General features: G+C 42.6%; 1 protein-coding gene across 2 annotated transcripts in view; it reads right to left on the minus strand.

Moving 5' to 3' along the window:
* Window positions 1-1,821: 1,821 nt before the first annotated feature.
* STAM2 (signal transducing adaptor molecule 2) overlaps window positions 1,822-12,731 on the minus strand; it is a 112,486-nt gene continuing 101,576 nt past the window's right edge. For both annotated transcript variants that reach the window (XM_029605498.1, XM_029605497.1), the window contains exon 14: window positions 1,822-7,237. In XM_029605498.1, the coding sequence (XP_029461358.1) occupies window positions 7,009-7,237 (229 nt within the window). In that variant the 3' untranslated portion in view covers window positions 1,822-7,008. The remainder of the gene's footprint in view (window positions 7,238-12,731) is intronic.

Below are 12,731 nucleotides of genomic sequence, written 5' to 3' on the forward strand. Positions count from 1 at the left end.
TTATTTTATGAATGGAGGACTTTTAGAATCCAATATTGTCAATCAAAAGCACTAGAATAAAATCAGATCCATACAGCAATTAAAAAAAAAAAAAAAGGCTGGACTTATGCTCACATTACACAGGTACCTATCACACCACTCATAAGCAAAATGGCACGTTCCCTGTTAGTTGAATTGCCATTATAGGTTTATTGCCTTTTACAGCTCACATGAATAGTCTAAACTGGGGCCAGTTTCCATTCAAGGCACACAGTCCCTGTAGACCAGCTGGGCCACCAATCTGCAACTCCAACAAAAAACTACCCATTTTTTAACCATGTGTAATTTATCTGTAATACCAGATGTTTGCAGACAGGTTCCAAACAAAAGAACTGCTAAACTGGGTTAGACCATAATGTACCTATCTGGCATCCTGGCTCAGACAGTAACAAGGAGCAGGTGCTTAGAGGAACTATATGAGAAAATAGGATAAAGTTAGCATTAACCTTTTTGCAGTTTATAGTAGTCATGGATATAGGGCACATTAAACCACCTAATATACTTTTGTTAAATGAGCTGTATTTGATCTTTTATAAATGTGTACTCCCTTTTCAGACCCACATCATGTATTCCCCTCCTATACTCTATAACAACCAGGCCAGGATATCTACACAGGCAGCAAAATTTCTCCCTCGGCAGACCTCAACCCTTATTGTGGAGAGCAATGTTACAGTTGTACCAAAAAGCCTTGGCCTTTTTGTAGGCTCAATCCCAACCCAGAGGCCCAGTCCTGATGCCAGCGCCTCAGCACAAGCCCAGGCCTGCTCCTTCCACCAGAGCCTCAGCCTAGGTCCAGCCCTGGAGGACAGAGACCACGTTGCACCGCTTCCTTTTTGTCTTCCTAGAACAATGTCCTCCTCTTGAGGATGCACCAGCCTAACTTCATTATAGCACCTTCTTCCTTAGCGCTGGGAACCCTTTTGATGTACAGTTTAAATGAACTTATGCAGCAGCTTGCATGCTAAAGCAGAAGTTCCTCATCTATGCTATTTTCCCATCAGCTTTTCAGGTTATCTACAATGCATGAGACAACTGCATATACTGGGTTTCCAATGGATGTAAATATTTCATGCCCATTCATTAGGAAGTCTTCAGCTACAGCACTCTTTACGCTAACACCGGTACAGATAATTAATAAAATACATTTTTTAAAATCATATTTGGTCAAGTCTGATAGAAAAGAATCTTACTTAGCAGAGTAAAACAGTTACTTGCTAGAAAAGGCCTGACTAGGAAGGTTTAACCTTATCCAGTAAAAACATGTGCAATAAACAGCTGATACCATATTAAATCAGCTTTTAACAAAAGACAGTGCTGCCCATGATACTTTTTTTTTTTTTTTTTTGCTTTGCACCAGAGGGTCTGTATAAAATAGTTTCATAAGATAAAGAAATGCAGAAAACAAGGACTGTACAGCATCCCCACATGCAAGTAAAACGAGCACAGCTTCATGCTTCAAGAAGCAGCACTGATCATGGAGAAAACTGGAGTTTTTTGCATGTTTGGAAGCTTTACCTTGGATCCACCTAAGAATTACCCACTCTTAATGCTATCCATAAACTGTTGAGACCACATTGATCCCATCTTTAATGAATTCCATATAACACCTCAAGCAAAGATCTGGCTGAGTGGTAGTTTGTACAGCGCTCAAGAAATAAAAATGCATTCATGTTAACATATCAGAAGGAATCACATACTGAAATGATTAAAAATGTGATATTGTGATTACCACTAAATAAAGCATATTCAAATCCAGAAATATGAACCAATCCAACACCTTCCTTGAGCAACAAAGTTTAATCATGACCAAGTTTCAGAAATCAATACAAAAATGTACAGAAATTTTTTGGTTCAACACCTGGAACCCCTTCCAATACAGAGCAAAATTAAAATGTTACACCACCTTTAGTCTGCAATACATTACAAGATTAGCATCATCCATTTGTGCAAGCAGAATGTCACAGGACAGTCTGTTGCCTGTCACTAAGGCATCTCTTCACTGTCAATAGTTAGTAAAATCTTTACCAGAATTCTGATGAATTCCCTTGTATAACACAAGAGGGCTTGATTTGCTAAGCTTTTTCCCCCACATAGACACAGAATGGGGGAAAAGAACCTTAACAAGAGCTCCTGCTTGAGTGTCAGTGAGACTTCAAGAAAAGACATGGTGTTTGGTGTTTGTCAATTTCAGGAGCAAATTCCAACCTGTACATGACTTTTGTACACCTGACAAAAGCATTTGATACAGTCAGTCATGGAGACCTTTGAAAGGATTATAGGAAATCTGGATGCCCAAAGAAATTTAGTGCAGTGGTTTAAGCAATTTCATGCTGGCAAGCTTGGTCATGTTATGAATGATAGGGTACATTGTCCAATTCCTTTCCAGCCTCCAATGTCAAGCAAAGCTGTGTGTTGGCTCCAGCCTTTTTCAATATGATGCTCTCTGCCATGCTTACAGGTGGCTTTTATGTCTGTAATATTGGGATTTATGTCACCTATTGGTATTGATGGTAAGATCTCCCATTTGAGAAGGGGCAAAAACAAAGCTAGAGGAAGTGACTGTTCATAATAGTTTGTTTCCTAATAATTGTTCCATAAATGCCAAAAACTGTGACTAACCTGCAGCAAGAATATAGATAATTTCTCTTCAGCTTCCTATAACTTTGGTTTCATCAAACATCAAGACAATAGAAGTACCACACCAGAAAAATCTTACTCAGAGGCTATGATCATAATGAATGACCAAACCCACATGAGCATAGACAAGGTCAACAACCTCAGTAGCACACTAACACGTGCAGTCCACTTTGATGATGAAATCTATACTAGAACTACCAAAATAAGTGTGTTTTTTTTGGTATAGGAACAGCCAAAAAATAAAACTGAAGGTCTACAATGCTGTTCTGTTGCCAGCCCTGCTGTATGCATGTGAAATCTGGACAGTGTTTAGATGTCATGCTTTGAAACTGAAACTTTCTGAGGATGAGATGGCAAGACAAGGTCCCAGATAGTGAGATTTTGATATGGCCTGCATTCCAAGCATCCACATGCTGCTGATAAAAAAAAAAAATCATCATAGATCAGGATGCTAGATGAGCAACTGCCAAAAAAAATCTTCTCTGGTGAACCAAAGGAGGAAAAGCACTCTCAGTAGGGGCAGAAAAAGCTATCAAGGACTCCCTTATGGTCATCTTTAAAATATTTCAGGATTGACCCAGAGTCTTGAGAGAATCTTGCTCATGACTGCTCCATCTGACAAAGCCTTATTCATAAGAGCACTACAGTCTGAGTAGAAGTCCAAGCAGCAGAAACTTTGTAACTGCTGCAGAGGACGCAAACCAACATAGCATCTCCTAGCCAGTGTGCCACAGACTGTTCAATGCACTAATTGATGTGATTAGCCACTCACAGAAACCAGATAAACTAACAATGTCATAGTCATCTTTGTTCTTGTAGGATGAACACCAACAAACACCAAAACCACAAGATCAACATTATAAGAAAGAAATGTTAGGATATCAAATGCTGCTATATATACAAATTTTAATTACTTTCAAAGAAGAAAAATGAATATCATCAGTATATATAAAATTTCACAAATGTCTATATACACTATTTATATATAATAAATGACTAAATAAATTTATATATGATTCAATCTTCTTTTGACTCAAGTTGTCTCAAAATAATCTAATGGTACCAGGTGCTATAGATGCTGTATCAAGAACTGAATCCAATTAAACTTTATTTATATATCTTTTAATGACAAATTGTTTTCACGAGAAACCTAAACAAACATAGGGTTTGGAACAATATATGTAAGGTCTAGCATTCAGATTTCCAGACAGTAGATATTCCGAACAGCAGCTTTTGAAATTAAGAATTGAACCTCTATGTTAAAATATTTATGTAAGATGCCATGTTATTTAGAGTACATTATATATCTATTTAACAGCTTCATGTAAAAGGAAACTGCTGCGTAAATAAACAAAATGGTACACACCAAGCATAAACAAAAACTAGGGTTCCTTTGCATCTGCTTTGCTGGAGATGAAACAAGGATGCCACAAGGAGTTTTCACTGCTCTTCTTTTCCCCGTAATGCTGGTCAGGTACTGGCTGCACCTTGTTTCGTAGAGTTCGGGGTATTATCACATGAGCTAAGAACTGAATAAGGTGCAGTTACCCTCAGGGAATCTTTTATAGAAAGACAGCATGAACTGTGCAATTTTGGAAACAAGACCAGACAACGCACCCTCAAAAACAAAAGGGATTTTCTAAAGTTCATCAGAAAGGTCACGTGTAGAAATGTGTTTTGTTTTCACGTACATAAACTAGCTTTGTGTATCAAAGTTATCATCATTTTCTAGCACAGGTTTTAAAATATACATATAAAGGTGATTAGGTTTCAAGTCAAATCAATGGAAATGGAGCAGAATCATGTGGAAATCCATAAGAGCTAACACACCCAACACAAAGAGAATCAAATCCCCATATTCTCGAAAGGGGTTATGCAACACGTAGGGGGCAGATATTCAGCCGGGGAGCCAACCGGATATAGCTAGCTAGCTTAAACGGGGATATTCAGCAGCACAGCCGCACCGCCAAATATACCTGGCTAACTTACAGCTAGCCAGATAAGTATATCCAGCTAACTTTAGGACAGGTTTACAGCGTGACCAGAGCTAGCCACATAGATTGAGCGGATAACTCCAAATATCGGAGTTAGCCACATAACTTATGCGGCTAACTCTGTCCACCCCGGACCTCCTCTGAATAAATCGGCTTCAAATATCGCCACTTTGTCATTTACACATAACTTTTTAGTTATCCTTCCAGATGTCTTCTGAATATCAGCCTCTTGGTGTTTAATTGTTAATTATACACTTCATTCAGAGAGAAACCTTTAGCTGTGTGGGATTATTTTTATGGCCACAAAACACAAACCATTAAAATAGGTAATTTGTGGTTTACATACATTTAAAGCCCCTCTACTCAGCCCCAAATTGGTCTTTATGGGCCCTCTATGCAACACTTCAGATATTAAAGTATTAATAAAACATTTTTTTCCTCAACCCAAAGCAAACATGTTTCCACATGCACACATGCTAAAGAGCCAAGCTTTTCAAAAGACACAATGTGCAACATGTCTCACATTTGGTTATTATACAGATGTGGGTTGATGAATGGATGGATTTTTGGGATGACCACAGAGAAAAATGCTATACATTCAGGTATTAAATACTATAAAAAAAAGGATATTCGTTTCAGACATGAAATTCAGATTATCAACTGGATGAAGAACTGGATAAACGTTACTATTTGAGTACTTTCCACCACTATGCAAATGGTCATATTGGTAACTACAGTTGTATGAGCCTTCTACTTCATTTCTCTGTAGGACAAAATTTGGGGTCAAGTTATAAAGCCTCAGCATTTTGCAATGTTGCCAATACCAGGCATGGTTTATTAAGTGACCTACGCCTTTCTGTGCTGACACAATCAGGAATATGGTTTAATAAGATCCAGGTGCATTTGCCCATACAAACCACACAGCCCGAGTTATCAACACGGTAATTCCCTGATCTAATTCCTCAGATAGGGACTTGGTAGTAAGCCAGGCACATATCACTGGTGATCAACATTGTGCCCTTTAACCCTGACATGTTACAATGAAATAATAAATGTGTATATAGTCATGATATGGGAATGCTGACTTGTGTTTTGTTTTTTTTTTCCCCTTAAGACAGCAGTCTTAGCAATGCAGCCAAGCATGCCGCAAAGTACCTTTTTACATCCTATTGCTGTCTACATTAATACTTTTCTCTTCCCCCCAGTAGACTTGAATTTCTCATTCAATACTAGGGGCAAGGAAACAGCTTAAAGACTTGGAAATATGTCCTTTCCATAGGATAATAAATGCTAGGATTGATAGCCAGGATATTTTGTATTCACATGGACTTAACACAAAGACAAGGCAGTGATGTAATTGCAAGGATTATGAACAAAAGAAATAGAACAGCAGAAAAGAACCTCTTTGGAGAAAAACATTAAGAATTAAAACAAACAAAAAGGCACATCAGAAACCAAAATTGAAGTATACTTAAGTAGGGTTCTAACCCATCAGTGCTGGTTTGATTTGCCTGGCAAGCCCATCAATTATGAAGGAGATGGTAAATTTTTAAAAAGAGAGGGGTATCCCAGAGAACTTCCTAAAACAACTACTTCTGCCCAGAGCAGTTTCCTCATGTTACTACCACTGAAATGCTTCCTGGGTTCACTGCACCCCAGTGCATTACATACGATAAGGAATCCCTGGACATATTTCAGAGGAAGGAAAGAGCTTTCTTGGAAATGTGGTGGGAAATTTGCAAATTATACCCTTACCATGAGGGAAACAGCTGACGTACGACTGCAAAAGGGAGAGCTGCCTTGGCTCATGGAACAGAAAATTTCTGTACAGCACTTATCGCTGCTAAGAAGCAGATTAGGGGCACTGAATACCAGGGGAAAAGTGCGAGTATTGGGAATAAGAACTGCTTACAGCAGAATCTGGTACCAGCACTAAAATAGTAGATAACCACCCCAGTGCAAAGGGGCTAGTTTCGTGATTTACAAGTAATGGTAGTGATCGTCGTTTAAAAAAAAAAACCAAAAAAACAAACCAAAAACCCAAGTATGGTTTGGGGAAATGGAGGACAACAATGTACATTTGAGCTTATTTAGCCTGACATTACAGGTGTTGTATTAGAATAAACTCGAATTCCCTTAAAGAATCTGTTAACACAATCCTCAGCCATGGACAAAATACCTTCAACTTCACATTCTAGTGCAATAGGTTCAGGGTAGTTAATTTATGGTCTTCCTCCACAGGGAGCAGACTTTCCTATTTTTAGCATTACTCTGGTGACATTAGTCACACGACTAGGAGAGCAAGTCGGCTTTCAAGAATATGGGCCTAGGTTTGTTTTCAAAGAAGGGGCTGTTGGTAATAATTTGAAGGTTGCTGAGAAGCCGTGTGGCCTGGCATTGACACAGGATAGCTGGCTATTTGAGGCAAATTCGATGTAGTGTTCTGGTAAGCTGACATATCTACAGACATTCCCATTTGGTGGGCATAAGCAGTTGCACCCACTGTCGACTGAAGACCCGAGCTCTGGTTTATATACGTGGTGTTTGCAATCGTATCGTGCCCCGTGCTATAAAAGAAACACAAAACAATTCTAACTTAGTAAATTAAAAGACTAGCACAATTAACAAGTAGAAATTATTGTGAATTGTATACATGGGAAATCTTAATAAAAAAAAAAGGACACATTCTCATAACAGACATTTTTACTGTATACATGTTCATAGTTGTGGTGTGCTGCTACGTAGATGACACCAATGTAAAATAGTACTGTAAATGGTAGCTGTGATTTTATGTTGCACAGCTATGGGCAAGATGGGTGGTTTAGTGGATAGGATAGTGAACAAAGTCAGGAGACTTCCTAGAATTTCAAATTTAAAGCAGCTTGTTCACCAACCCAACTTGGACATGTCACTTTCTGTTCTTCTATTTACTTAGCTCTAACTGAGTAATAATGTACAGCTTCCTCCATCATATAAGCCAGTGTTTCCCAGCCCTCTACTGGACGCACACCTAACTAGTCAGGTTTTCAAGATATCCATAACGAATATGCATGAAAGATTTGCATACACTGGAGATCCAGGGTATGCAGATCTCTCATGCATATTCACTGTGGCAATCCTGAAAATCCAACTGGTTAGGTGTGCCTCCAGGAGAGGGTTGGGAAACACTGATATAAGATTTGATTACATCAAGAACCAAAATGGGTAGGCAGACTTTCCATCCCAAAGGGGGCTGTATGTATGTTTCTGAGAGAATGTAATGGGGTCTTTCATGATATAACAAATGTTGCTTACCTGTAACAGGTGTTCTCACAGGACAGCAGGATGTTAGTCCTCACATATGGGTGACATCATCAGGATGGAGCCCAATCACGGAAAACTTCTGTCAAAGTTTCCAGAACTTTGACTGGCCCCTACTGGGCATGCCCAGCATGGCACTAACCCTGCAGCCAGCAGGGGTCCCCCTTCAGTCTTATTTGAAAGCTACAGGCAATGCCGAAAAATAAAACAACAAAATGTTACGAACCCAACACCGGGGGGGCGGCAAGCGGGTTTCGCGAGGACTAACATCCTGCTGTCCTGTGAGAATACCTGTTATAGGTAAGCAACATTTGCTTTCTCACAGGACAAGCAGGATGGTAGTCCTCACATATGAATGAGTACCGAGCTGAGGATGTCCGAACAAGCACCAAATGTACCCAACGGCGTGCAACAGGTACAACAACTGGAGTGGAATTTGGTAGAGGGCATTCTGAACCCCACCGGGCAGGCGGAAGGGTGTTGGTACGTCACGTTGGAAATAGGTTAGGCAGGACAGACTGGCCGAAGATGGAATCTTATCTTCCAGCTTTGTCCAAGCAATAGTGGGCTGCGAAAGTATGGAGGGAACTCCAGGTGGCAGCCCTGCAAATGTCAGGAAGTGGCACCGATCGCAGGTGTGCTACTGAAGTCGCCATGGCCCTCACAGCGTGTGCTTTAACACGATCTTGAAAAGGAATGCCTGCTTGCTGATAGCAAAAAGATATGCAGTCCGCTAACCAGGAGGAGAGAGTCTGCTTACCCACGGGTTGCCCTAATTTGTTGGGGTGGAACGAGACGAATAACTGAGTGCTTGTCCTGTGGGCAACTGTACAGTCTAGATAAAAAGCTAGAGCCTGTTTGTAGTCAAGGGTATGCAGAGCCTGTTCCCCTGGATTGGAATGGGGCCTGGGAAAGAAGGTAGATAGTATGATGGATTGATTAATGTGAAACTCCGAAACTACCTTAGGTAAAAATTTAGGGTGAGTGCGGAGTACCGCCTGGTCCTGCAGGAGTTTAGTGTAAGGCAGATAGGTAACTAGGGCCTGTAACTCACTAACCCTGCGAGCTGAGGTGATAGCCAAAAGGAAAATCATTTTCCATGTGAGATATTTTAGATCACAGGAGTGAAGAGGCTCGAATGGTGGTTTCATGAGCCGACCAAGAACCAGGTTAAGGTCCCAAGAAGGGGCCGGAGTACGTAAAGGTGACTTGATGTGGAGCAAGCCCTTCAGAAAGCGTGTTACAAGGGGTTGTACTGAGATAGGGGCATCCCGACCCCTTTATGGAAGGCGGCTACTACACTGACATGCATTCTGATGGAAGATGTCTTGAGACCAGACTCTGACAGATGCCACAGATAGTCCAAAAACTGTGGGATTGGACAGGAAAAGGGATCAAGGGACTGAGAAGTGCACCATGAGGTAATCCTTTTCCATTTATAGGAGTAAGATTTTCTCGTGGAAGGTTTCCGTGAAGCAATCAAGTCACGGGAAACTAGGTCTGAAAGGTTAAGTGGTTGAAGGATTAACCTTTCAACATCCATGCCGTCAGGGACAAGGCCTGAAGATTGGGATGGCGTAGGATCCCATTGTTTTGAGTGATCAGAAGCGGGTCCTGTCCCAAGGGAATGTGCCTGTGGATGGAGAGATCCTGTAGTATTGGAAACCACACTTGGCGTGACCAGTGAGGTGCTATCAGGATCATGGTTCCCTTGTCCTGACGTAACTTCACGAGAGTCTTCGAGAGAAGAGGAATGCATAAAGCAGACCGGTTGCCCATGAGAGGGAGAATGCATCTCTGGGCTGAGAGCCTTTGCTGCGAATGAGGAAGCAGTAATGGTCCACTTTGTGGTTCTGAGGGGATGCAAAGAGGTCTGTCTGAGGATGATCCCATTGTCGGAAGATGGAATTTGCTACCGAGGGGTTGAGAGACCACTCGTGCAGTTGGAAGACACGACTCAGTTTGTCTGCTAGAACATTGTCCACTCCTGGCAAGTAGGTGGCCCTGAGGTACATCGAGAGGGAGAGAGCTTCCGCCCACATCTGCGCAGCTTCCTGACACAGAAGGAAGGAGCCTGTGCCTCCCTGCTTGTTGATGTACCACATGGCCACCTGGTTGTCAGTCTGAATCAGGATGACTTGATTGGAAAGGCAATCCTGAAAAGCTCTGAGAGCATATCGCATTGCTCGAAGCTCCAGGAAATTTATCTGGTGTTTGGCTTCCTCTGGAGACCAAAATCCTTGCATCTGCAGATCATTCACATGGGCTCCCCACCCGAGGTTGGAAGCATCGGTGGTGAGAATGACGAGTTTCTGGCACGTGAAAGGGCAATCCCTGGAGGAGATTGCTCTGATTCTTCCACCAAGCGAGAAGCAGACGGTGTGAGTCAGTGATGTGGACAATGGCCGACAGAGGCTGAACAGCTTCAATCCATTGTGACTTCAGAGTCCAATGTATGAGTCTCATGGTCAAGCAGGCCATCGGTGTGACATGGACTGAGGACGCCATGTGACCTAGAAGGACGAGAAATTGGCGTGCAGTCGCAGTATTTTGAGACTGTAACTGATGAGCGAGAGACACGAGAGTTAACGCTCGTTGTCGAGGTAGAAAAGCTTTTGCCTGCAAGGTGTCCAAATCTGCCCCAATGAACAACAAGGTTTGAGATGGGACTAAATAGGATTTCCCGTAATTGACGAGAAATCCTATTGAAATGAGAGTGTGTAGAGTCAAATCGAGGGACGACCGAGCCGCTTGCTGGGTTGGGGCCCTGATTAACCAGTCGTCCAGATAGGGGCAGACGAACACCTTTTTTTCTGAGAAAAACTGCGACAACTATGAGACATTTGGTAAAGACTCGTGGCGCAGATGCCAGGCCGAACAGAAGCACTCGGTATTGACAGTGCTTGGGGCCTACTAAAAACCTCAGGTATTTACGATGAGTTGGAGTTATCGCAATGTGTGTGTATGCATCTTGGAGGTCCAGAGAGAAGAGCCAGTCTCCTCTTTGTAGAAGAGGTAGAAGCGATCCCAAGGTAACCATCTTGAACTTTTCCCACTGGAGGTACTTGTTGAGAGCACGTAGGTCCAGGATGGGACGAACACCCCCCGATTTTTTGGGGATCATAAAGTACCGGGAATAGAAACCTAGGCCTTGCTGCAAGTACGGAATGGGTTCTATTGCTCGACTGGAGAAGGAGGGAGACCTCTTGTTCCAGAAGAATGGAGTAGGCGGACGTTCTCCACGTCTGCAGAGGTGGGGAGTCCAGTGGCTTGGCGAGAAAGTTCAGATGGTAACCCTGAGTAATGATTGCCAATACCCATTGGTCGGTTGTGATTGACTGCCACATGTTGAGAAAGTGGCACAATCAACCTCCTACTGGTTTGTTTGGAAGAGGAATCTGGCTGCTGCTCTCCAAGCAGAAGTCAAAAACCTGAAGCAGGTCCTGGCTGGGGAGCTGCTTGTGGTTTCTGCTTTCGGACTTGGCAAGGTTGAGGTTTCTGATAAGGTCTCGTAGTATGGGACCTTGCTGGTGGTAGGTAGGCCTTTTTTGGATGGTAGAAAGACTTCTTAGAGTCCTTCCTGAAGGGCTGTCTTGAGGAGAAGTCTGAAGGCATCGAAGACAGCTGTTTAAGGGTCTCATGATGGTCTTTTAATTCAGCCACCATTCGTTGAATCTGTTCGACGAACAGATTATCTCCCACACACGGCAGGTTGGACAACTGCTCTTGCACTTCTGGGCGAAGGTCAGAAGATTTAAGCCAGGCCCACCATCTTGCTGAAATGGCAGCTGCAGACACTCTGGTATAGGTGTCGAATATGTCATAAGATGTTCGAATCTCATCTTTTCCTGCCTCAAAACCTTTGTTAACAAGGGTTTGTAGCTGGTCGTGGAAATGTTCAGGCAGGGACTCAGATAGATCCTGTATCTGTTTAAAGATGACCCTATTATATTGGGTCATATAAAGCTGGTAGGCAGCGATTCTGGAGATGAGCATGGCTCCTTGGAACACTCGTCAACCAATGTTGTCTAGGAACGTTTGTTCCTTAGCAGGTGGGGTGGATGAGTGAGGTTTTGACCTTTTCGCCTTTTTCTGAGCTGACTACCACAACTGAGTGGTGGTCAAGCTGGGATTTTTGAAAACCTGGGGCTGACTGAACTAAGTAAGTAGTGTCAGCCTTCCTGTGAACTGGAGCAATTGACCCAGGATTTTCCCAGTTCTTTTTGAGAAGATCAAGAAGTACTTGATGAATGGGAATGGAGGTGATTACCTTGGGGGCATCCAGAAATTGGAGTAACTCCATCATTTGGTGCCTGTCATCCTGTTCTGTCTGAAGTTGAAAAGGAACCAACTCAGACATTTCCTTCACAAAATTTATGAATGAGAGGTTCTCTGGAGGAGAACGCTTTCTACTTTCAGTAGGAGAAGGTGGTGAAGGTAAGTCATCGGTGTCTGTTGAAGTATCATCACCCCAAGTATCATAAGGATCAGCAGACTGTCCTGTAGGATGAGAAGGGGGTTGGATACCTGAAGGCCCTGGGCGAGGCTCTGAAAAAACTGAAGGAATCGCCGGAGGCACAGATGATGGCATGGAAGGCATCGATGGCATCAATGGCACCGATGGACGTATTGGCACAGATGGATGAATCGGTGGCGAGGGACGTATTGGCATCGATGGCCGAGGTAAAACTCCCAATGGAGGAATGTGGAACGGTGTTTCTCCTCCCGATGAAGCCGTCCTTGGGGAGGGCATGGGAACCA

The sequence above is a fragment of the Rhinatrema bivittatum genome, chromosome 6, assembly GCF_901001135.1.
Source record: "Rhinatrema bivittatum chromosome 6, aRhiBiv1.1, whole genome shotgun sequence".
Classification (NCBI taxonomy): Eukaryota; Metazoa; Chordata; class Amphibia; order Gymnophiona; family Rhinatrematidae; genus Rhinatrema; species Rhinatrema bivittatum.